General features: G+C 39.5%; 1 protein-coding gene across 12 annotated transcripts in view; it reads left to right on the top strand.

Annotated features, from left to right (window-relative positions):
- The window catches only part of AGBL4 (AGBL carboxypeptidase 4), a 1,457,272-nt gene that overhangs the window by 1,096,828 nt on the left and 337,829 nt on the right, over positions 1–22,615 (top strand). For all 12 annotated transcript variants that reach the window (XM_054666739.2, XM_054666701.2, XM_009457345.5 and 9 more), the window contains one exon: positions 17,274–17,313. In XM_054666739.2, coding sequence (XP_054522714.1) covers positions 17,274–17,313 — 40 coding nt within the window. The remainder of the gene's footprint in view (positions 1–17,273; positions 17,314–22,615) is intronic.

The following is a 22,615-nucleotide window of genomic DNA, read 5'->3' on the forward strand; positions in this document are numbered from 1 at the left end:
GATTTGACTCAGAGAAACTGTAATTCTTCATAAGAAGAATGCAAATAATTCATAACATTTTGTGATCACCTACTGTGGGCTCATAACTATGAGAAACTTAGAAGTGCAATATAGGAAAAAAAAAAAAAAAAAGTCCAGGCTCTCGAACCAGTGAGACTTGGGTTTGAATCCTTGGTCTGGTACTTTTTAGCTTATGCCACCTAAAAACAAAACAAAACAAAAAAACAAACAAACAAAAACAAATTGTAACTCTTAGAGCTTCAGTTTCCTCACCTGTGTGAGAATGGTAATGCCTACAATTCAGGTTTGTAAAAAATACTTACAGATTTGAGCTAAGATACATAAAGTACCAATAACAGGTGCCTGAAAAACAATAGGCATTTATTCAATAGGGGCTGCTGAAAAGCTAGAGCCAGAAAAAGGCAGAGCCATGAGTCAAACCAAGATGTAATTGCAAAGCCCATACTTTGTCCTTTATAGAATGCTTGTAGAGTAGCAGGCTAGGAGCAGGAAGGCCCTCTGAAGGACTGTAGCTGGGAAAACAAAAGCTTAATCAACTATAAATAATGACTTCCTCTTTGTTTTTTGTTTGTTTGTTTTTTATAGACCCTCTTTTTATTGTTTATTCCAGCAGTCATCCAAGGAATGCTGGACTGGAATACCCAGCAACTCTAAGTAGCTACAATAAAGAACAATTTAGAAAACCCTGACTTCTTAAGCCACCAGCTATTTACCAACTCTGTAGACTATTTTGATTCTGCTCCTTTATTAATTTATCGAAGTGTATTATTGGGCATCTACTCTGTGCTGTGCACTATGATTCGATGGTGGGGCTACAGTGGTGAATGGGACACAGTTCTCACCTTCAAGGATCTCACAGTCCAGTGAGGAAATAAACAGATAATTATAGAATGATAGCAAAAGTACTATGTTAGGGAGAAATGCAAGCACAGTAAAAAATGGCATCTAAACCAATCCGCAGTGGGGACGGAGGGTCAAAGAAAGCTTACAGATAGAAGTAACGTTGTATCACCTGATAATTTTGGCACCTCATAATTACTTCAGTCTATAAATGAGTAATCTTGTGTCACTAAGATTTGAAAAAGGAGTGGGAGGTAGCTAGGCAAGGAAGGATGTAGCAGGCAAAGGGATCAACATGTAAGAAGACATGGAGGACCACAATGAGACATCACCTAACACCTGTTAGAATGGCTATTAGCACAAAGACAAAAGATAATGAGTATTGGTGAGGATGTGGAGGAAAGGAAACCCTTGTACACTGTTGGTAGGAATGCAAGTTGGCATAGCCATTATAGAAAACAGTATGGAGGTTTCTCAAAAAATTAAAAATAGAACTACCATATGACCCAGCAATTCCATTTCTGGGTGTATACCCAAAGAAAATGAAATCTGTATGTTGAAGAAAAATCTGAACTTTCATATTTATTGCAGCATTATTCACAATAGCTGAGATATGTAATCAACCTAAGTGTCCATCAGCAGATGAATGGATAAAAAATTGTGGTATATATACACAATGAAATACTATTCAGTCTTTAAAAAGAAGGAACTCCTGTCTTTTGTGACAGCATAGATAAACCTGAAGGACATTAATCTAAGTGAAATAAGCCAGGCACAGAAATACAAGTACTATATGATCTAATTTATATGTGGAATCTAAAAAAGTTGAGCTAATAGAAACAGAGAGCAGAACAGTGGTTGCCAGAGGCTGGGGATGGGGGTTGGGGACAGGAACATGTTGGTCATAGGGTACAAATTTTCAGTTAGACAGGAGGAATAAGTTCTGGAGAACCTTTGTACAGCATGGTGACAATAATTTTACTTGAAAACTGCTTAGAGAATATATCGTGAGTGTTCTCACCACAAAAAATAATATGTGAGAGATATGATAATAGCTTAGTTTATCATATCTGTCTCTCACATACTTACTTTTTTTGTGGTAAGGACATTCAAGATATATTCTTAATATATCTCAGGTAGTTCTTTATAGCCATGTGAGAATGGACTAACACACTACATATCATATCATTTAACAACATGAGTATATTAAAACATATTATACACTGTAAATATACACAATTTTTATTTGTCAATTATACCTTAGTAAAGCTGAGGGAAAAATATTTTAAATAAAAAGTAAATGAAATTTGTTTTAAAAGAAGACATCGAGGAAATAGGAAAGCACTGTATATTGAGGAATAAAGAAGATCAGCCTGCCTAATCAGGAACTTTGACTCACAGGGGAGTGGTGGCAAGCTTGGAGGCTGTACAGACAGACAGGGGCAGCATGATCACATTAGGTAGTGTATTAGTCTGTTTTCACATGACATAAAGACTGAGTAGTATATGACTACCTGAGACTATAAAGACTGGTAGTATATGCCCCTGCCCAAGGGCAGCAAAGCTAGACTCTTGCCCAGGAATTCCAGACTTAAGAGGCAAAATCTCAAACTCCTGACCTCAAGCAATCCTCCCACCTCAGCCTCCCAAAGCGCTGGGGTTACAGGCATAAACCACCATGCCCAGCCAGGAGAACTCCTTTTGAACATGAGGCAAAGCCAATGTGGCTCTCTTTTCTCAAAGCCTCATGGGGGATCTTACCTAGCTTTCTCTGAGGGTGAGAAGAGTATCTCTTCCTAAGTAGAGTAGGTCCTGGGACCCTTCTATCCTCTCCAGCATCTAGGAATTAAGGGATCCAGTGGAACCATTGGAAAGAGGCACAGCTCTTGCACGGTGGCCCAATCAGTGTCTTTGATGAGCAAAGCTTGTCATGCCTTGTGAGAAGTGACATTATTGATTCTCAGGGAGGATAAAAAGCGGAGGGGGGGAGATCAGAGAATCCTTAAACTCTGGTGGAGCTATATTCACGCTATCTAGATGTGTATTTCCAACTTTAGCTAGAATCCATCTTTGACGGGAAACTTTGAAAGGGGCCTTGTTATTTAGGGAAAACATTTCATTTGGTGCCAATTCAGGCCCAAGTGGATATTCCCAGTGCTACTAAAGTTGGTGAACTGAGAACAAAAGAGGTGGTTATCCCCTGAGAGTTTAAAATGCAAACAGAGCCAAAATCTTAATGCCCGACAGATACACGTGAAAAGTCAGTTTTCACTATGTGAGCTATAATGAATTAACAAGATAATGAAAAACTTCAAACCCACTAAATCATCTTTTAAAAAAGGAATTAAAACAACAGTTCAATACCATATGATACCTATTATAATCACAAAAAAAATTTCAGTTATAATCCCACATGCTGGCAAGGCTAAAGTAAAATCTTTATCTCACACATTATTCATGGAAGTGTAAACTGGAGTGATCCTACCGGAAATCAATGTGGCAATATGAACAAAGAGTAATAAAAAGGTACACACTTTTAGACCCAGGAATTTCACTCATGGGTATTCATCTTACCTATGTTACCCAAATGAAGGAAAAAACTATATTCAGGAAGATGTTTTTTGTGATGTCATTTATAATAACAAAATAATAACAGCCTAAATGTCTTATATTAAAATTTAAGTAAACTATGCTCTTTCCATAAAAGGAACATTATAAAGTAATTAAAATAACATTCACGATGACTATGTAACAGTATTGGAAAAATTCTTATTATATAAACTAAAAATAACAGAATACACCAAGTCACAACATCATATTAATGCCATGATTATATCTTTGTTTTTAATATGTAATTATTACCTATGCATCACAAACACAGATACTTAGACAACGGCTAGAAAAAAGCATGGAAAAAAGTGAGACTAGCTGTTGGTCACTAATGATCATGGAAATGCAAATCAAAACCACAATGTGATACCACCTTACTCCTGCAAGAATGGCCATAATCAGAAAATAAAAAAATAATAGATGTTGGCATGGATGCAGTGAACAGGGAGCACTTCTACCCTGCTAGTGGGAATGTAAACTAGTACAACCACTGTGGAAAACAGTGTGGACATTCCTTAAAGATGTAAAGGTAGATCTACCATTTGAATCAGCAATCCCACTACTGGGTATCTACCTAGAGGAAAAGAAGTCATTATATGAAAAAGATAATTGCACATGTACGTTTACAGCAGCACAATTCGCAATTGCAAAAATGAGGCAACAACCCAAATGACCATCAATCAATGAGTGGATAAAGAAACTGGTATATATATGTATGATGGAATACTACTCAGCCTTAAAAAGGAATGAATTAATGGCATTCGCAGTGACCTGGATAAGATTGGAGACTATTATTCTGAGTGAAGTAACTCAGGAATGAAAAACCAAACATCACATGTTCTCACTCATAAGTGGTAGCTAAGCTATAAGGATGCTAAGGGATAACAATGACACAATGGACTTTGGAGAGTCAGGGGGAAATGGTGGGAAGGGGATAAGGGATAAAAGACTACAAACAGAGTGCAGTGTATACTGCTCAGGTGGTGGGTGCACCAAAATCTCCCAAATTACCGCTAAAGAACTTACTCATGTAACCAAATACCACCTGTTCCCCCAATAACCTATGAACATTTTTTAAAAATGTAAAGAAAAAGAAAATATTGAGATGTTGAGATTTTATATGTATTTTTCATTTTTTATTTTGATATCATTGGTAGAATTATTTAGTAATACTGTATACTATGATTAAAGTATTTTTAAGGGCATAGGCTTCAGAATCAAAAGCTCAGTTTTAATCTGAGCTCCATCACTTACTATCTGTACGACTTGGGCAATTTAATTAACTTCTTTGAGCTTCAGTTTCCTTATCTCTAAAATGGAGTTAAATACCTGCATTATGGTACAGATATGTTGTGAGGATAAGATAAGTTAACATAAATAAAGCATTATTTGCATAGTAGATGTTCACTAAAATTTTTTATATCTTAATGAGCGTTTTACGAAAGCATTTATCAATTTACAAATGTATATATATGTCAAAAAATTGAAATAAATTAAAATATGTTAGGAAAGTTAGGCAAGGGAAAATAAAAGCAGTTCAATAAATATGAATTTCCCTCACTTTTCTAATTCTTGTCTATACAAAGTGTAAGGGAATTTTAGAATATTCTGGCTGCATTGTTGAGAAATCAGAGATAAACAATGCTTGTTTTTCAAAACTTCTTTTTCAGTAACAAAGAAAGGAAAGAAAGAGACATCTTTTTCATTGCGTGCTACTTCTAAACACAAGCGAGCATGCTTGTGTGCACACTCATGCACACACACACACACACACACTGACCCCTCTCAACAGACTTCAAGATGTGTCCCTGGAAATCCAAGAAAATAACATTTTTGTCTTTTTTTTTTTATAGTGAACACATTTGCTTTCTCCATGTAACAAAAGTTATCATTTTGCTTTTAATTATGGGTTGTTATTATGCATTGCTTTTATTTGGCAAAGATGTTTGTTTCAGGAAAATTAATTTAGACAGTTCCATTTTTCAAGCAACAATACCTTCTGTCCCAGGCTTACAAAGAACAATTAGATCTGGATTCTTTCCCCATAATCAAGCTGGCAATTTTTTGTAGAAAGTCTTGGTCAATCAGCGTGGAATGGAGCTTCCTTGAGAGACAGTCAAATGCAGAAAATAGACTTTTATGGCCTGGCACTTTTACTTCCTGGAGTATATATAACTCTGACATCGTGAAGAGGCATTACTCCGGCTGGGCGGGAATACAGATTAATGTTGCATCACTTTCAGTGCCAGAGTTTTATTTTGAATGTCATGATATTTTTCACAGGAACTCCACAATATCGTGCAATTCAGCAAACATGACTGAGAGCCTGCTATGTGCCAAGTACAGTGGTAGGAGCTGGAGATACCGATCTGAATCACAGTGTCCTTGCTGGTAAAAGCTCACAGTCAGATGACTCAGACAGATCACTGTAATATACAGTGATAACGTCTGTGGCCAAGGGTAATACAAGGTGCTGAGTCATATATAAAGAAAGACAGGAGGGAAGACTTTCCAAACAAGGGGTCTTGGAATTAAAAATTCCAAGCACTTAGCTAACTGCTCTACTCGTAGGCGAGTTTTGTTAAACCCATTTCAAAGTATTTAACTGACTTGTTCATGGTCACTTAGACAGTGTATGGCAGAGGTAAGTTCAGAGAAGGTGAATTGTTGATTCCTACACCAAGTTAGTGGCAAAGCTGGGGCCAGAAAACACAGCTCCTGGCTTCTAAGTGTTCCTGATCCATTTCATTCAGTCTATACCACAGTTCTATGTGGAGCTGCTGTGAGCTACTTTGTACAATTGCTGAGTCTGAAGGAGAATGGGAACCAAAAAAGATGTTATTGAACACTTACTTGAGTATGATAGGATCTTTTTAAAAGTCACAGCCTCCAAACTCTTCCACCCAACTAGAGACTGACCTTGATACTCTCAAAAAATCTGAAGCTTTCACCCTTAAATGTTTTATCTTTAAAAAGAAAATTTTGTATTGTATCCTATTACTATAGTAATATTTCTTGTAATATGAAACTTCTGAGTGAAGTTATATTCCAGTTTATATTCCATTTAATCCTCATTTTAGAGATGCGAAAATGAGAGAGAGATGAAGTCATTTGTTCAAGGGCTTTAGTGCTGGTGAATGTGTAAGCTAGGACTTGTCCAGTTGTCTGTTTTTTGCTCTGATCTATGGCCCAGAGCTGGGGCATCTTATTCTGGCACCATTGCTCTCCCTGCTGCCATATTTCACCTATCTCTGTGCTCCTAATCCTTATTCAAACAACACAGGGGAGTTCAGTCTGCTGGTATTTCACTACATGAACTGGGCCAAGTCCTACCACCCTAAAGGCCTCAGCATATCCTTCCTAAGGACACTAAGGATATGAATTGTGAGTCATGACCTTGCACCTAGTATCATCTAATTTTGCCTATCCTTATTTTATTCTCCATGTCTTTAATTGCATTATTTTTATTTTGTTGCATTTCTTTTATTGTAAGATCTTCAAATTCTTTTTTTGGAATTAGTATATTATAAATAATCAAATATGTAAAGAAACAAACAGAATGTGGTGTTTCAGAGAGATTTCCTGATAGTCTTAAGACTATGTCAAGCATAACAGACCCATTCTTGGAGACAGAAGGTAGCTAGGGCCTCATCGCTAACCTAGGTTTCTTTCCTTTTATTATATCTACATTAATTACCATGTCTAAAACGAGGCCCTCTTGGTAAATCTTCAGTTAAAACAGCTTGAATCAAATAAATAACATAACTTTGGAATCCAGAACTAATTACGAACTAAATATTTCCCCTTCCTCTACTTACGCCCCACTACCTTGCTTTCTTTGACAAGTTTTTATGGGCATTTGTTCTTTTCTAGGCACTGGATTATAGACATAAATCTGCTTCGTCCACCCTACTGAAGGAGAGAAATAAGTAAACAGTACAGAACAATATGGCAGGTGATTTTGAGCAGATCCCTTTCCTTCTGTGGCCTCAGTTTACTTTTCTTTAAAATAGTTGGGCTAGTGGATCTCCAAAGACCCTTGCTCTGACATCCCAGCAGTGTGTGATTTGGGATAGCATCATGCATGCTGCATCTTAACTTCCTTAATAATGAAGAGTAATCATAGCACTGAAGTATCATTTGAAGTCCTTAAAGGCACATCTTAATTCTAAAGTTTGATTCCACAAAAAGAAATGTGACTTATTAAAAACATATCAAAATAATTTATAATCATGAAACTTGCTCTGTCAATAAGCTAAAACATCACATCTGCAACAAACTTCTCAAAGCCCTATCAGGGAACAGGTATTTAAAAACTATCAATATATGAAAAATATTCAGTTCCTCATGTTGGAAGAGAAGGCAGAGGGTGGCACATGAAGAGAGAAGAGGTAGACCAATATGTAAGCACCTAACTGTAACATGAGACATGTTAGGTAATCACTGCCTAGATGCTGTGGGGCCCATGGGTGCACTGGGTGGGCATTTGTCAGCTTTGAGCACAACCTACTGTCACTTGAAATACCAGTCTCTTCTTGCAGGTCCCCACATGACCTTTTAGGGCTAGAGCAGAGAATTACTGCCCTAGCATGTAATCTTCTGACTCATGACTGGAACGGCCTTCCTCTCGCTGCCTCTTGATGCCTGGGTCTTCCTCCAGAGCAAAGGAAAGTGAAATCCTCTAGCACAACCCCCATCTGACTGTGTAAGATTTTAGGATGAGGCATGTTTCATTTCTCTCCAGCAGGAGTAAGGGTTTCAGCTGTTTATCCAGTCCTCTTTAGGAACTTGATCGAGGTTTCTGTATTCACTCGCCTAACACATATCTAGACAGAGCCCACACTGCCAGGAGACTTAAACACTGTCCTTTTGCCATGGAGCTTAGAATGTAATGAGAATAGCATTAATCAAATATAAACATAAGTTAATAGAGAATTTCAAATTGTGAACACTATGGAGGAAAAGTACAAAAGATCACACTTGAGTTGTAGCTTCTTTCACTCCCTTGTGCAGAGGCTGCTCCAGGTGTGTGGCGTCACCCACAGCAATTCATGCTGCTTTTCTGCCTATAAACCTGCAAATAAGCCAAGATTTTTCCCTCATCCCTCACAACTAACTGCTGTCACGACTAATGGAGCGTAGGCTTCAGAGGCAATCAGTATGGGTTTGAGTGTAGGTTTTTCCACTTAGCAGCTGTGACCTTGAGCAAGTTTCTTCATTTGTAAAAAAAGGGCAACAATACCTGCCTCAAACGGCTGTTGTGAAGATTGGCACATACAAAGTGCTTAGCAAATGGCAGCTGCTTCAGCCACAGCAGCTATTAATTCTACTTGCAAATTGTCTTTGCAGTTTTATATGCTCCTCTCTATTTCCACTTGCCCTGCTTTTGTGCCGGCCGCCAGAGGCTGAACCAAGATGCTCCTTTAAGTTGCCCTGGGGATGAAAGACACTTGCATGCCTGAATTTTCCAATAAAAGAGAGTTACAGGAGCAGAAACTACTCTGCAAAATATATTGAAGCAATCTCACATGTGCAGCTGAGGTTTTGTTTGCTACCCCACTCTGCTTCCCACTGGATTATAACCCCTAGTTGTGGGATTTTATTTCAGCTTTGAGTGATGTCCACTCTTATCTACTCTCTCTCTGAGTAACATGCTAAAGCATTTTTTATTATTCTGATGAGGGTAGGTCCTGGAAAGGGAGGGTGAGCCTCAGCCACTGTTCATGTTTCCCCTGAAGGCAGTGAGGTTGAGAGGCGATCGGGTATGGCATCCAGATATCAGTCAGTGGACCAAGGTAAAGCTTGAGGGATACTTTGAACCCCCATCAGAATACCTTTTCCCATATTTTTCTTGGGAGCACTTACCACAGTTAAAATAAATTCATATTGTGTGATTATTTGCTTGACATATCTGTCTTCTATCTGTCTAGCTAGCTCTTTGAGGGCAGGGGCTGTGTCTTTCTCACTCTATCCCCAGCAAGATGCCTGGCACATACATAGCAAATGCTTCATTGGTATTTGTTGAATTAACAAATAAATAAATGGAGAGTCATGGAGTTGAGGCAAGGTGTTATCTGGGAAAGCCATGCTGCCCATCAGTTGTTCAGCAAAAGGAGAGGTAGAAAGAAGATCTTGTCAAGGGCAGGAGCCAAGGTTGGAAGCAGGTAAGGTGGTGGTGCACAGAATGGTCTTGCATATAGAAGGCTTGGGGGTGGGCATGAGCTCAGGGCCTTGAGATAGTGTTTCCCAAATTTCGATGATCTCTGCTCTCTTTCCTCACAGAGGAAACTGGCCCCTCCCCACTCCTGCCTCCAGCCAGATGAGAATCAGTCTGCTACATATCACACTGACTGACATAATTACAGGCCCCACTTTATTGTCTGAAACTTGGTTCTGAAAATAATAGGTATTTTTGGTTTGTTTTCCAAGTATGTAATATTTGGATGTAAATATTATAATGTAAAAACTATTTTTTCAAATAACACATACAACTCATGGAGATTTTTGGCACCCTCCTTGAATGCCAAACTAAGAAATCTAGTCTTCCCAAAAATGCAATGGGAATCATTAAATTATTCAAAGAAAAGAGCAAATTTAATTTTAGAATGATCAGTCCTATAGCCAGTGAAGAGGCTAGATTGGAGTAAGAGAGATTAGAAGCAGTGAGTTTGGAGAGAGGCCTGTCCCACATAAAATATATCCAGGAAGCAGGCTACACTTGGGGATAGGGCAGGGAGCAGGGCATGGGATCCCTAGATGCCTAGAAAGTGACTGTGGCTGGGGGAGGGAATGAACTGAGCAGAGAAGGGAGGGGTTACAGGAAAGGAAAGGGCTTGAGCCCTGAAGCCAAATGTGTGCTTATGCCCCTGTGGCCCCTGTTTCTGGAGAGTGTTGATCCCCAAGTCCTCCCCCGATGGCTGGCTTCTGGAGTGACAGGAGAATGCCTGGGGATTACTGGTGTTCTTATTTAAATCATCTCCAGTCTATGCTGTGAAAGACTGACTTTTCCCCAAATAGCTATCTTGCACGAAACACAGAAAGCAAAACAGAACACATAATCAGTGACTATTCTCTTCTACCACGCAGAACCCCACACATCAAACCAGCCACTGAGCTCCCAGAACAACACGTCCCTTCTCATTCTGGGAGGTAATTGCAATGCAGTCGTGACCAAAACGAAAAGTGAATTTTTAACCATAGACTCGTAACTACCCATCAAGATGAAGAAGGCCAAATTCTCTGTGGCCCAATTCCTGGGTCCCCAAGACAGAAACAGAGTTTTCACAAAAATTATGGGGGTAGTGCACGAGTTTTGTATGGGTATGTTGATGTATGCCTATTGGAAGACAAGGGGTAAAACTAAAGACCTCTTTTGGTGACCAATTCAGTGGGACCCTGTTTAGTTGCCATCCTGGGAGCAAGTAATCACCAAATCTGAATTGAGCATTATCTGTTGGTCAGGTGCTAGGCTAGTCCCTGAGAGGAGAGAAATAAAGAGGGCACAGCGCCTGCCGTCAGGAAACTCACACAACCACTAGAGAGGATGGAGGAGTGAGGAGGTCACGGAAATACAATGTGATGGTGCTCTGATGGGGAAGGACAGGGGAAGGACCCGATCTAGCACAGCCTTGGCAAGTTAAGCAACGCTTTACAGCAGAGGTAGCGTGAGTTAAGAGCCAAATAACAAGCAGGAATTAGTTCCTCACTAGTTTGGGTATGGGGTTGTTGTTCCAATTAGAGGGAACAACATGTGCAAAGGCAAATGACGAAAGCACGGCAAATTTGGCAACCAGAAGTGGTTGATCATAGCTAGAGCTCAGAGTCTGAGAGGACAAGAGATGGAAGGCAGAAGCCAGGTTATAGAAGTCCTCCAAAAGCCACCTAAGGCTAAGATTTTGTCTTATAGGAATCCTGATGAGTTTTAAGATGTGCATTCTAGAAAGCTCACTCCAGCTGCAGTGTGGAGGATGACCTGTAGGAAAGAAAACTAGAAGCTGGGAGAGCTTTAAGAGGCCATAGTAAAGGGCTAGGTACCAGATAGTGAGAAGCCCAAAGGCTCAGCCTGAGGTGACACAGAGCTGTAGCCAGCACTCGGAAATCCTAGTATTCAACCAGTGCATTCCCCCACTCTGCCTGTTGCTCCCCCGTTTAGAGTGATTCTTCCTTTTTCTCTTTGCTTCGCCTTCCTGTTAGGCCCCTGGAGGTTGGCGTACACTCTTTTTATGGCTGAGTACCTCATTGCCAGCTAGCTTAGATAACTTGCCTAGGATAACAGAGCTCAGAGGTTATAGAATCAGAATTCACCTTTGTCTGTCTGATTTTGAATCCAGCACTCTTCAGAATGCTTTCTTGGTTGTTTGTTTGTTTGTTTGTTTGTTTTGTTTGTTTTTAATGCTTTCTGTAACTGCGGTCATAGGGGCTTCAGATATGAAAAAATAAAAGAGTATCTTCTAAGTTGAATATTGCCTGAAGAGTCTCCCAGATTCAGAAGCCTTTATCTATATTGGTAGGCTGCAGTAGCTGGGCTTTTCAAACTGGCTCCTTGTGACAAAATAAGCAAGTGTTTATCCTAATGGTATCTTGTTGATTAATGCTACCTTCCCTGAAAAGAAAAAGATTAGAAACAAAATCACAGTTGTAAGATCAAATGTATTAGCTATGACCATAAATATATGTGACTTACACTCTCCTACTTCAAAACAAAGATGCAGCCTGGGATGAAAAATTATATGAACATAATGTTGCACAGGATTAGAATTGTACTTCATTTATTATATATAAATACAATATCATTAAATATATACACATAGTGAGAAAGATGATAAGAAAATACACCAAAATATTAACTATGGTTCTCTTTCAGTGGTAGGATTTCATTACTTTTCACTTTTACTCTGAATTTTCTGGAAATATTCCCAGTTCTTGGTTGCAGTTGACTCAAAGCAATTTTTCTACTTTTACTCTGAATTTTCTGGAAATTTGGAAAATGACAAAAATCAGCATGTGTGATTTTCATAATTATGAAAATTTTAAAGATAGGTTCTTTAACTTAGGACAACTATAGTTTTCAGAGAGAATAATTGAATCCAGAAAAGGTCCAAAGTTCTTGGGTAAGGTGTCTAATTAGCCCAGCTTTTAGGACTTCTACCTTTGGAGAAGTCCACTGTGACTAGAGGTGGGGTGACATGGTACTAATATAACAGCATTCACTCGATGCATGGGGGAATGATGGATAATTCCTGGAGCAAGGGTGCTGGTGGACAATTCCTCAAGCATCCACTATAGACACTCTGGCAATCCCTGGATACCCAATTCAGAGGTTACTCCTGCTGACCTTAGAATCCCCACCCTCCATTGTCCTTATGAGGTCATACTCAGCATTCACCACACAGTGGTTAAGCAAAGAAATTGGTTCCCTCTGAATGTCCATGGGACACCATGTTTATCAGGGAAGGCTGGATGCAGGGGTCATACACAGCCAGGAGTCCACATATCTACTCCTGATTGATCCAACGCTGGCATACCCACATTCCTTCAGTAGTCCATAGAATCCCACACAGGCACACTTGGATGCATTCTCCTCCATCAAAATGTGGAATTTCTTTGTCTGAGATGAATGTCCTCTCCCCGACCCCAAACGCACATACACACACAAACACACACACACACACACACACACAACCACTACTACACATGTGAAGGCTCTGCCTTCCTTAGACTGTAGCTTTTGGTCAGAAAGTGGTTCAAGAGTCATCAGGCCCTGTCTGCCTATTAAACCTGCCACCTACCTTACTGGCTTCATTTCCTCCCTATCCTACCATCCATATTAAAGGCTCTTATCTCTCTCAGTTGGCAACCAATTATAATAATTTGGTAATTCTTTATGTCCAACATGCCCCTCTCTGTATATAGCTGATTGTACATTATTGGTCAAATTCTATAAACCACGTGCTCTATTTTTACAAATGCCACACAGTTTTCATTGGCAATCTCAAATGATTGTGCCTGGTAGACTAGTAAGGAAAATTTTCGCTTCATTTCAGTCCTTTTATTTTTGAATGACTTTGAGGGAATTATTTAAATATTCCAGTTTCTTAGCTAAAAATTGTTGCAGAGTCATTCTGGAACATACACTTTTGTTTTCGTTTGCACCTAGAACATGCAGGTTTTGTAATCCTGTTTTAAGAGCTAGAGGTTAAAACAACAGCCTACGCATATCTGCTTGTGCCACTAGGTGGTGCACACATATGTCAGTGGTCGGTAGGTTAAAGGGGCTTATCACCAGGTTAGTGTTAATTTATCACCACAGAGGTGGTACAGACAGTAGGAGCTGTAGGAGTGGGGAGAGATAGTAATCCTCTGGGCAACAGTAAAGAAGGGAAACCCTCCCAGAGGAGATGGATTGACAGTATTCCTGGCTACAGATATGGCAGGAGCAAAATCTTAAAGGCAAGGAACCCCAAAGATGTAGCAGGGGAAAAGTCTTGGAAAAGAAAGAGCATGTTTACTCTCCATGCTGATTAATTCCTAATCAACAGGGTCATTGCAGAGGCATAACAGCATAGTTGAAACATTTATTTGAGCTAGATGACATCAAACATTCCTTCCAGACCTTTGTTCTGGGAACTGGGGACACAGAGGTGAAATGACATAGCCCTGTCCTCAAGTAGGATCAGTGAGAAAGACAGACAATGAAGACGGTACATGATACTTTCTCCTAGTGAGAAAGACAGTACATGACAAAGACAGACAAGGAAGACAGTACATGATACTGTCTTCATTGTCTTTCTCACTAGGATCCTACTTGAGGATCCTAGTGAGATAGGCTTTGCAAGATGTATTGGAAGAACGAAGTGTGAAATTCTGTTCTGAGGAAGGGAGATAAAGTGGTTAGGTTTGGGAGGTGGTGTTCAAAGAAGACTTCATGGAAATCTTGAGGTTTCCATGGTTGAAATCTTCAGGAAGGTTGAAATCTTCAGGAAGATTTCAAGAGGGTAGACAGAGATGATAGCATAAGCAAAGGCATGGAGATTTGAAAGGATAATGTCTGTGGATTTGGGAACTAGTTCAGTTGAGTTCAGCCAGTACTTACTGAGGGGTACTCTGTGACATGTACTGATTTTACTAAAATTAATAATAGGTGTTCTAGGCCCTTAAGATGCTCCTCATCTAGTGAGAAAGACTGATACATGCACAGAAAATTAAAATGTGAGAGGATAGTTGAAAATGTGGTCCCTTTTAAAATCTGACTCTGTCCTTTGAGCCCCCAGTGTGCTGGCTACAGGTTCTCAGGGAGTTCTACACCAGAAGAGGGAGCCCGTAAGCACACTACCTGGTTGCGTTTGGCTCCCAGTCACTGATGGCATTTCAGTCTCACTTGCTCATTTTAGAGTTGCCAAGTTTGAGGCCAGAGACAGAAAGCCAGGACACAAGCCCAGGCCTGTCTGACTCTGTCAGCTTTTCTTCCCTTTTTTCTTTAAAGAATCCTAGGCACAGAGTTGCCGTTTAGCAATAGTTCTTAATTAGAAAAAAATACATTTCAGACAAATAGGCCATCTTCACCAACTGTGATCATCACAAAGTCAAGTGTATGAAAAAAGGACATGATGGATTCTTCCCTTATGTATGAAGAAAGTGCCAAGCCACATAGGTTGACCTTGGCAAAGGCAGCTTAAGCCAGATGTCCCACTGGCCTGGTTCCGTGTTAGGGAAGGAAGAAGGTCTGGCTCCAGCGTTCCTTCTAGCCCACATGCATGGGTGGGTGTTTCATATCAGTGCTAGGATATGTTCTTACTGTGTAGATTAGTGACATCTTAGAGTTGCATTGTTTGCTTGAAAGTGTCAACTGGAATGAATTATGAGTTGGCAGGAAAACAGGTATGTGTGTTTGAGAAGGCACTGGAGGGATCTGGACCTCCTTTTAGGTACATGAGAAGTCATTGAAGCAAGGGGTAGAGAAATCTTACAGAGATTTTGACTGAAACAGATCAAAGTTAATGAAGAAGGAGGGTGACCCTGAGGAGAGGGAGATTTCAGACCAGGTCTTATGAGTAAAGGACAAAGGACCTGGGAATATTTAGACTGGAGAGAAGACAACACAGATCTTCTTCAGCTCTCCAAACTATTGTCATGGACTGAAGTAGCTAGAAACAGTGATTGTGTCATCAGGAAGCAGCTTTTAACCTTGCTCAAAGTAGACCTGTCTAACCAAAAAAAGTAGTGGGTTTTCTACCAAGAAAGAAGATGAAACAGAAGCAGTTTATACAATTGGTGGGGACATTTAGGGGGTCCCTGCCCGTGTGGCAGGTCAAATCTCTGAACTTTAAATAAGTAAAATTCATGAAAAAGTAAGAGCCATCTTATATAAGCCAAGGATCAGATGTTCTGTAATAATAACAACATCAATACTGCATAGATCTTTTTATTGAGAACCTTTTAAGTACCAGGCGTCATGCTAGATGATTTATATTCATTGCCGTATTTTGGACTCTAGAGTCAGAATCAGAACTGACTAAATTTTAATCCTGACCCTGCCATTTAATGAAGACGTCTTGGACAGACAGTTTCTCCCCTCTAAATATCATGTCCTTCTCTCCTGTACAATTGCCAGGAGTATGAAAAAAATTGATACATCAAAGTACTTAGTACTGTGCCTGACCACAGTTAGTATTTTAAAATGTTTCTGCCTTCCCCTTTCTGCTTAAGCAGAATTTTAGGAAGCCATTCTTGGATAGAGGCAAGATAAAGAGGGAAATGCAGGGGAGGTAAAATATAGCAAGGCCTCCGCTGCACAAAATACGAGGTGACTGAAAGCTCCTGCAATTTGTAATCTAGAGCAATGACTCTCAAAATGGAATTTGTTTGGACCTCTTTTAAGAAAACAGAAACAGAGATTTCCAATACTATTTAGGGAAAATCAAGTGTAGGAAAGAGAAAGAGGTCAGCAGGAGGACTGGGACTTAAGGAACCCTGACTCAAGTCTTTAGAAGGGCTGCTCACCACTTCACCAGCTGCAGCCTCCTGTACCCACTTCTCTACCCTCAGGTTTTCATGGCATCCAGTCTAGGACAGTAGCTGTGCTGTAATAGGGAACAGGCCTTTTGAGATATTGATCACCTCAGGCTTTGGGGTAGCCAAGGCCAGTTGCTTCCAAACATAAGCTGCCTCATCCCCATAGCCTAGTGTGCTAGACAAATATTATTCCGTGTGAATATTGTGTGGTAAAAAAGGATAAGGATTCAGTTAGAAAAGGAATGGTTGGTCATCACTAATTGAAATTGTTATAGTATTATGAGCAGACTTAAGAATGAAACCAATCTAGAAATATCTTGGTTAAAAAGAAGTATCTGGAGGGTGGCAGTACCACAGGCACTCAAGGCAAAGAGCATTGCCAATATATCGGACACTCAACCAGTGCAGCCAGTATAAGCAAAGGAAATCTAAAGCTATCTAGTACAGAAGAATGAGCCCATGACTGGGAAACTGGAAAGGGACCTTCTCTGTGGCTCTAGGTGAGCCACATTCTGCTCAGGGCCTCATTTTCCATAAGTATGGTATAATTTGACTGAGAGACCTCTAAGCTCTAACCACCTACGCTTCCAAAGACAAACAAAAAGCCCATCCATCCCCCTTTGTCTCTAGGGTACAAACCCTCTCTGCAGAATTGGAAGTGAGTACCACATTCCGTATGATTTACCCTGCAGTATGTCCAAACATCCTCTTTGCTTGTCCGCCCTGACCTGCTAAGCACAATTTTGGCTCTGGCTCAAATCAATGCCCTCACAGTGTGTTTTCTTTTGCAGCAACAACGAAAGCTTGACCTCCTGACGATAACCAGCCCTGGTGAGTAGGCATGGTCCTTCTGCCTTTGCTTTTCCCTTATTTCTTGAATGATGCCTTGTTGCCTATCCAAATGCAATTCCTGCCCTTCTCTTTTGACTCCCTGAATGAACGGCAGAACTCTTGCACCGTGAATGATTCTTCTCCTCCCCTACCCTCTGCTCCACAGGCAGTTTATTTTCTCCCTGCCAGCCCTGTGCTGCCTCCTCTTGACTATGGGTGGCAGGGCTGATACTCTGGATGTTGCTGCATATTCTAGGGTCAAGTTCTCTCCAAATCACTCATTGGATCCACTTGTCAAGGAAGTCTCCCGGTCCCTGAGAAATAAGTTTTAGAATCATGTGGAATGGAGAATCTGCTTGGAAGGTGCCATGGAATGAAGGGAGGATGGCTCATAAGATTGGGCCAGTCTGGGAGATTTGGTTGGCTGTGTAGAGGGTCAAGATGACTTTTGTCTCTCACTTTTAAGGGAAGGTCAGGTCCACCCAAAAAGCTGTGACCATGACCATGGGATTAAAAGGTCTTTTTTCCCCTCTATAGCTGACATCTGGCCTAGAAGAGGCTGAGCAGTTTAATTCTTTCAGAGAGGTATTTTACTCTGGTTTGGAAACTTAAGGCAAAATTGGACAAAAAGAGGTACTGTTCTGTCTTATGATCATGGGGATGATGGTGCCAGCAGGGTTAGTGAGCATTTGAGAGTTGATGTGGTGGTTATCTTCATCCATGGGTGATATTCAAAATATTTAACAGCCATCTGCTATGCTAGGCATTAACACTTTGGTTACTGGACTGTGGGGAGTTGGGGTTCTGGAGGAGGAGCTAGTGTGGCACAGTGGTCATACGGCAGGTTTGTGGGTCTCAGGGGATGACTAATTACCAATACATTTGGATATGTTTCAATATATTAGTAACCAGCATGGCTGAACTCTGTCAGCCCTGCCTTCCACAAAGCCTACCATGCTGTATCCATGGGCCAGTGCCTCACTTTCAAAGAGACTGAGATATTGCCCTCTGTAGTCACTATCCTAGCAATTATCTGGTCTACATAACTACGGTATAAAAAAGTGACTGCAACTGTAAGGTGCAGTCACTAGTTTGGGTGACCTTACTATAGTTCTATACCTGATAGAACTCTTTGAGCTTGAGACTTCTGAAGAATAAAGATAGAATTAGTTCAAAAAAAGTTTTCTCTATTCCATAGAATGATCTACATTTAACGTATATATGATTAACATATATAGAAATTCCAAATCCTGGGCTGCCATGACTAGAGTGGCTCACCTGTATGACCTACCAATTCCTCCTAAGGTGGTGGTGAGGGATTATCTATGTCTGATACAGTTTAATTGCTTTTAATTGCATCCTGTTCTACTCCACAATACACTGTCCATATTGCCTGCTTCCACATCTGAGTTTATCAGGTCACACCCTGATATGATATCTAAGTATGAATTGGAGAGAGTTGTTGATCTGTCTTCAGTTGCTTTAGGGGGAAATCTTCAGGCTCTGTTAAGTGCATTTCTTTTGTACAACCTCTTTCTGCTCCTAATTACTACTTCACAAATTCAAGCAAAGTAGTTGTGACTCTTTAGTACAGTCCATTTAGACAGCTTTGGGATTGAAAAAAAAATCAGCACTGCCAGAGTTTTGAGTGGTTCATTATTATCCCTCCTCTTAGATGTGAAAAGAATAAATTCTGAGACAGGGCATCCCAAAAGGTGTGTTGTGGCACACTGGTGTATTGCAAATGGGCTATGCTTGTGTGATATTGTGAGATACCGATTCACTCAGCTCTCAGGGACACAGGTAGGACCTAGCGCAACTGAAGCTCCCTAGGTGGTAGCTTCCACTCCAATGTGTCAGACAAATATTATCCATGTGTGCCATGACTTATAAAGGTTAGGAAGCACCATTGGATCATGCTATTATCTGGATGACTCTATTCCATGTCAAAAGGACTTTCATTCACTATCTTGTGCTATCAAATTCACCCCCATTCTACATCTCACCAGAAGCTGCAGCAGCTAGGAATCAACTTGCTACCTCTTTTGCGCTGCCAATAGGAGGTACTGTCTTGTCTGAACTCCTCCCCAGACCATCTTCAACAACAGAACTGCAGTGTGATGTGGCCAGTCATAGACTGGGAGCCTTCTGAAATGCTGATCAGGAATTTGAAAGCCTTAATCTGCTTGATACCTTCTTTAAAGTCTTATTTTGTTTATTGTGAGTAATTTCAAATATGCAGAAAAGAGTAGCGATATAATGAACAGCCATTTATTGCCCCCATGCCAACCCCTTGGCTTTGTCATATCAACATGTGTCTTATATGCCAGAGTCACCTATTTTTGGACAAAAATTATAAATGTAATTGAGACTATTCTATACTCCTTCCTAATACATCTTTGTCCCTTCACCCTACAGGTAATCACTGTCATGAATTCAATGTTTTTCCTTATCTTTGTATCAAAAAATATAACTGGTATTGCTTTACAAATTCCTGTGGTATCACACTATCAATGTCATTCTATGACTTTTTCCCTACTCATGATTATATTGTAGAGATTCACTTATATTGAAACACATAGCTCTGCTTCATGTATTTTAATTGCTGTTAGCTATTCCATATATGATTGAATTACAATTTATCCATTGTATCGATCAGAATTTAGGTTATTTATAGCCACTTGCAATTGCAAATAATGCTGCTTAGAGCATTTTTGTGCATGTCTCTTTACGTATGAGTATGAGAATTTCTCTAGGGAAAATGATTTATTAATTATATGCATCTTCAAATTAACTACATAATGACCAATTGTTTTCCAAAGTAATTGAACATATTTACTCTTCCAATAGCAGAATGTAAGAGTTTTCATTCCTCTGCAGCCTTAACACTTGAAATTGTCAGACTTATAAATTTTGCCAGTTGTCATGATGAACATGAAATGGTATCTTACTGCTGTTATAATATACGTCTCCCTAATTACTAATGAGATAGGGCATCTTTTTATATCTTTATTGTCCACTTTGGTTTCTTCTGTGAATTGATTTTTAATATCCTTTATCTGTATTCTATTGGGTTGTCTCTTTTTATTGATTTTTAGGAGTTTATTGTTCTGAACATCAGTACTGTGTCACTTATATACATTGCAAACTTCTTCTCCCAGACTATGGCTTGTATTTTTAAATTTTTTCCATGATGTGTTTTGATATATGCGAGGTTTTAAAATTTTTTTTAAGGTAGTTGAATTTATCGATCTCTTGTTTTATAGGCTTTACTTTTGTGACTTATTTAAGAAATCCTCCCTATCTAAATATCATATTCTCCTGTATTTACTTCTAAAATTTCTCAAGTTTTGTGTCACACTTGGGTCTTTACTTGTCTCATTTAGGACTGATCTTTGTATATGAAATAGGAATTAATTTTTTTGTGTATGTATGGATAACCCATTGTCTCAGCACCATAAACCACTAGTCTATATTTCTACCCATTAGTAATTACACATCTGTCATCTATCAATTTTACTATATACAAAATCTATTTTCTTCTCGATACTATTGCATTGGCCTACCATGCTTAATTCTGCATCGATTCAACACTGTCTTATTTACAATAAATTCTAATTTTCATATCATCTTAATAATTTATGGGGAAATACCCTTGGACCTTTGCCTTTCATGCTTATCTTTTGAAAGCAACAATTAAATTTTTAAAATAATACAGTATAATAATCCTTATATTGTGACAGGTGAATTTAATGTATTTTCATTTATTATAATCACTAATATATTTAGACATATTTCTACCACTATATTTGTGTTTTCTGTTTATCATTCACTTTATTTCTTTTCTGCCTTTTAAACATTTTTATATGTTATCTTTTTTATTGCATTCTCTGTGGATTTGGATGCTATCTATTTTATTTCTAACCTTAACTGGTTATATGTGGATATGTACTTAGCTATACATTTTCTTACAACAAAGTCTACAGTTATTGCGACTTTCTAGCATTCTTTCAGCCACATAAAGGGCCTTACATGCTTTAACCTCCTATTGAACACTGTCACCTAGTTATTCTTGTTTAGACTAAGTTAAACTTTTTGGAAAAAGGAAAACAATGTATTATTATTATTAGCTCATTGACTTTTCCTACATATAGTTTATGAATTTTTGCATTCTTTTGTTTATTATATATCAAGCCTTTCCTATATTACCTTACCAAAGTGCATTCTTTAATAGCTATTTTAGTGAAAGTCCATGGTAACCCTCTTAATCTGTATATATTCTTGTTTTGACTTCTGTCTGGAATGATAACTTGGCTGGGTATAAATTTGAGTTTGAGGAGGATGTTCCTTTGAACTTTAAGGATTTTTTCTTTGTTTGGAGTATAATACCATTTATATAAGCTTAAAAGCATGCAAAACAGCAGTACATTTTGGGGGTAGTGATGTAACCAAAATGCAGTAGTGATGTATATGTGTAGTGATGTAACCAAAATGCAGGTTCAGTCACTTGCCATTTGCAGAGTCCAGTTAACAAAAATGAAGTCTGGTATAAAGAAAGTGACTTTTAGTCTGGGCACGGTGGCTCACACCTGTAATCCCAGCACACTGGGAGGCTGAGGCAGGCAGATCACGAGGTCAGGAAATAGAGACCATCCTGGCTAACGCGGTGAAGCCCTGTCTCTACTAAAAATACAAAAAATTAGCCGAGCGTGGTGGCGGATGCCTGTAGTCCCATCTACTTGGGAGGCTGAGGCAGGAGAATGGTGTGAACCTGGGAGGCAGAGCTTGCAGTGAGCGGAGATCACCCAGCCTGAATGACAAAGTAAGTCCTGTCAAAAAAATATAAAAAAAAATTTTAAAGTGACTTTTAATCCCAAAACTATCTTAGGGGAAGAAGCCGGCACTTTTAAAGGAGAATGGCATGCAGGGGAGGAAGTGAGCAGGTTGGGGAGGTCCATGTGCTAGCTCTGGTGCCTTATCAACCAGGCAGTTGAGCTGGTGACTGCTTGTGCCTTCATGGGCAGCAGTAGGCTGAAAACTCCCCAGGTGGGAGAGAGTTTTATAGTGGGACTTTGAGTTATGAATCAACTGTGATCTCTCAAGGCAGTCTCCTGGTGGGAAGGAGTTCCTTGTTGGAGCTTCTAGGCACATAGTTAGATAAATTTGCCCTGTAAAGAGTGTCTGGTGAAGGGGCGGTAAAAGATTATATTTGCATTTCTACAGGGCTAAGTAGGAAGTAGGAAACCAGGGAAATGAGAAAAGAAGAGACAGAGAGAGAAAAATAAACTATCTCTTAGGAAAA

The sequence above is a fragment of the Pan troglodytes genome, chromosome 1 (assembly GCF_028858775.2).
Source record: "Pan troglodytes isolate AG18354 chromosome 1, NHGRI_mPanTro3-v2.0_pri, whole genome shotgun sequence".
In the NCBI taxonomy this organism is placed as follows: domain Eukaryota; kingdom Metazoa; phylum Chordata; class Mammalia; order Primates; family Hominidae; genus Pan; species Pan troglodytes.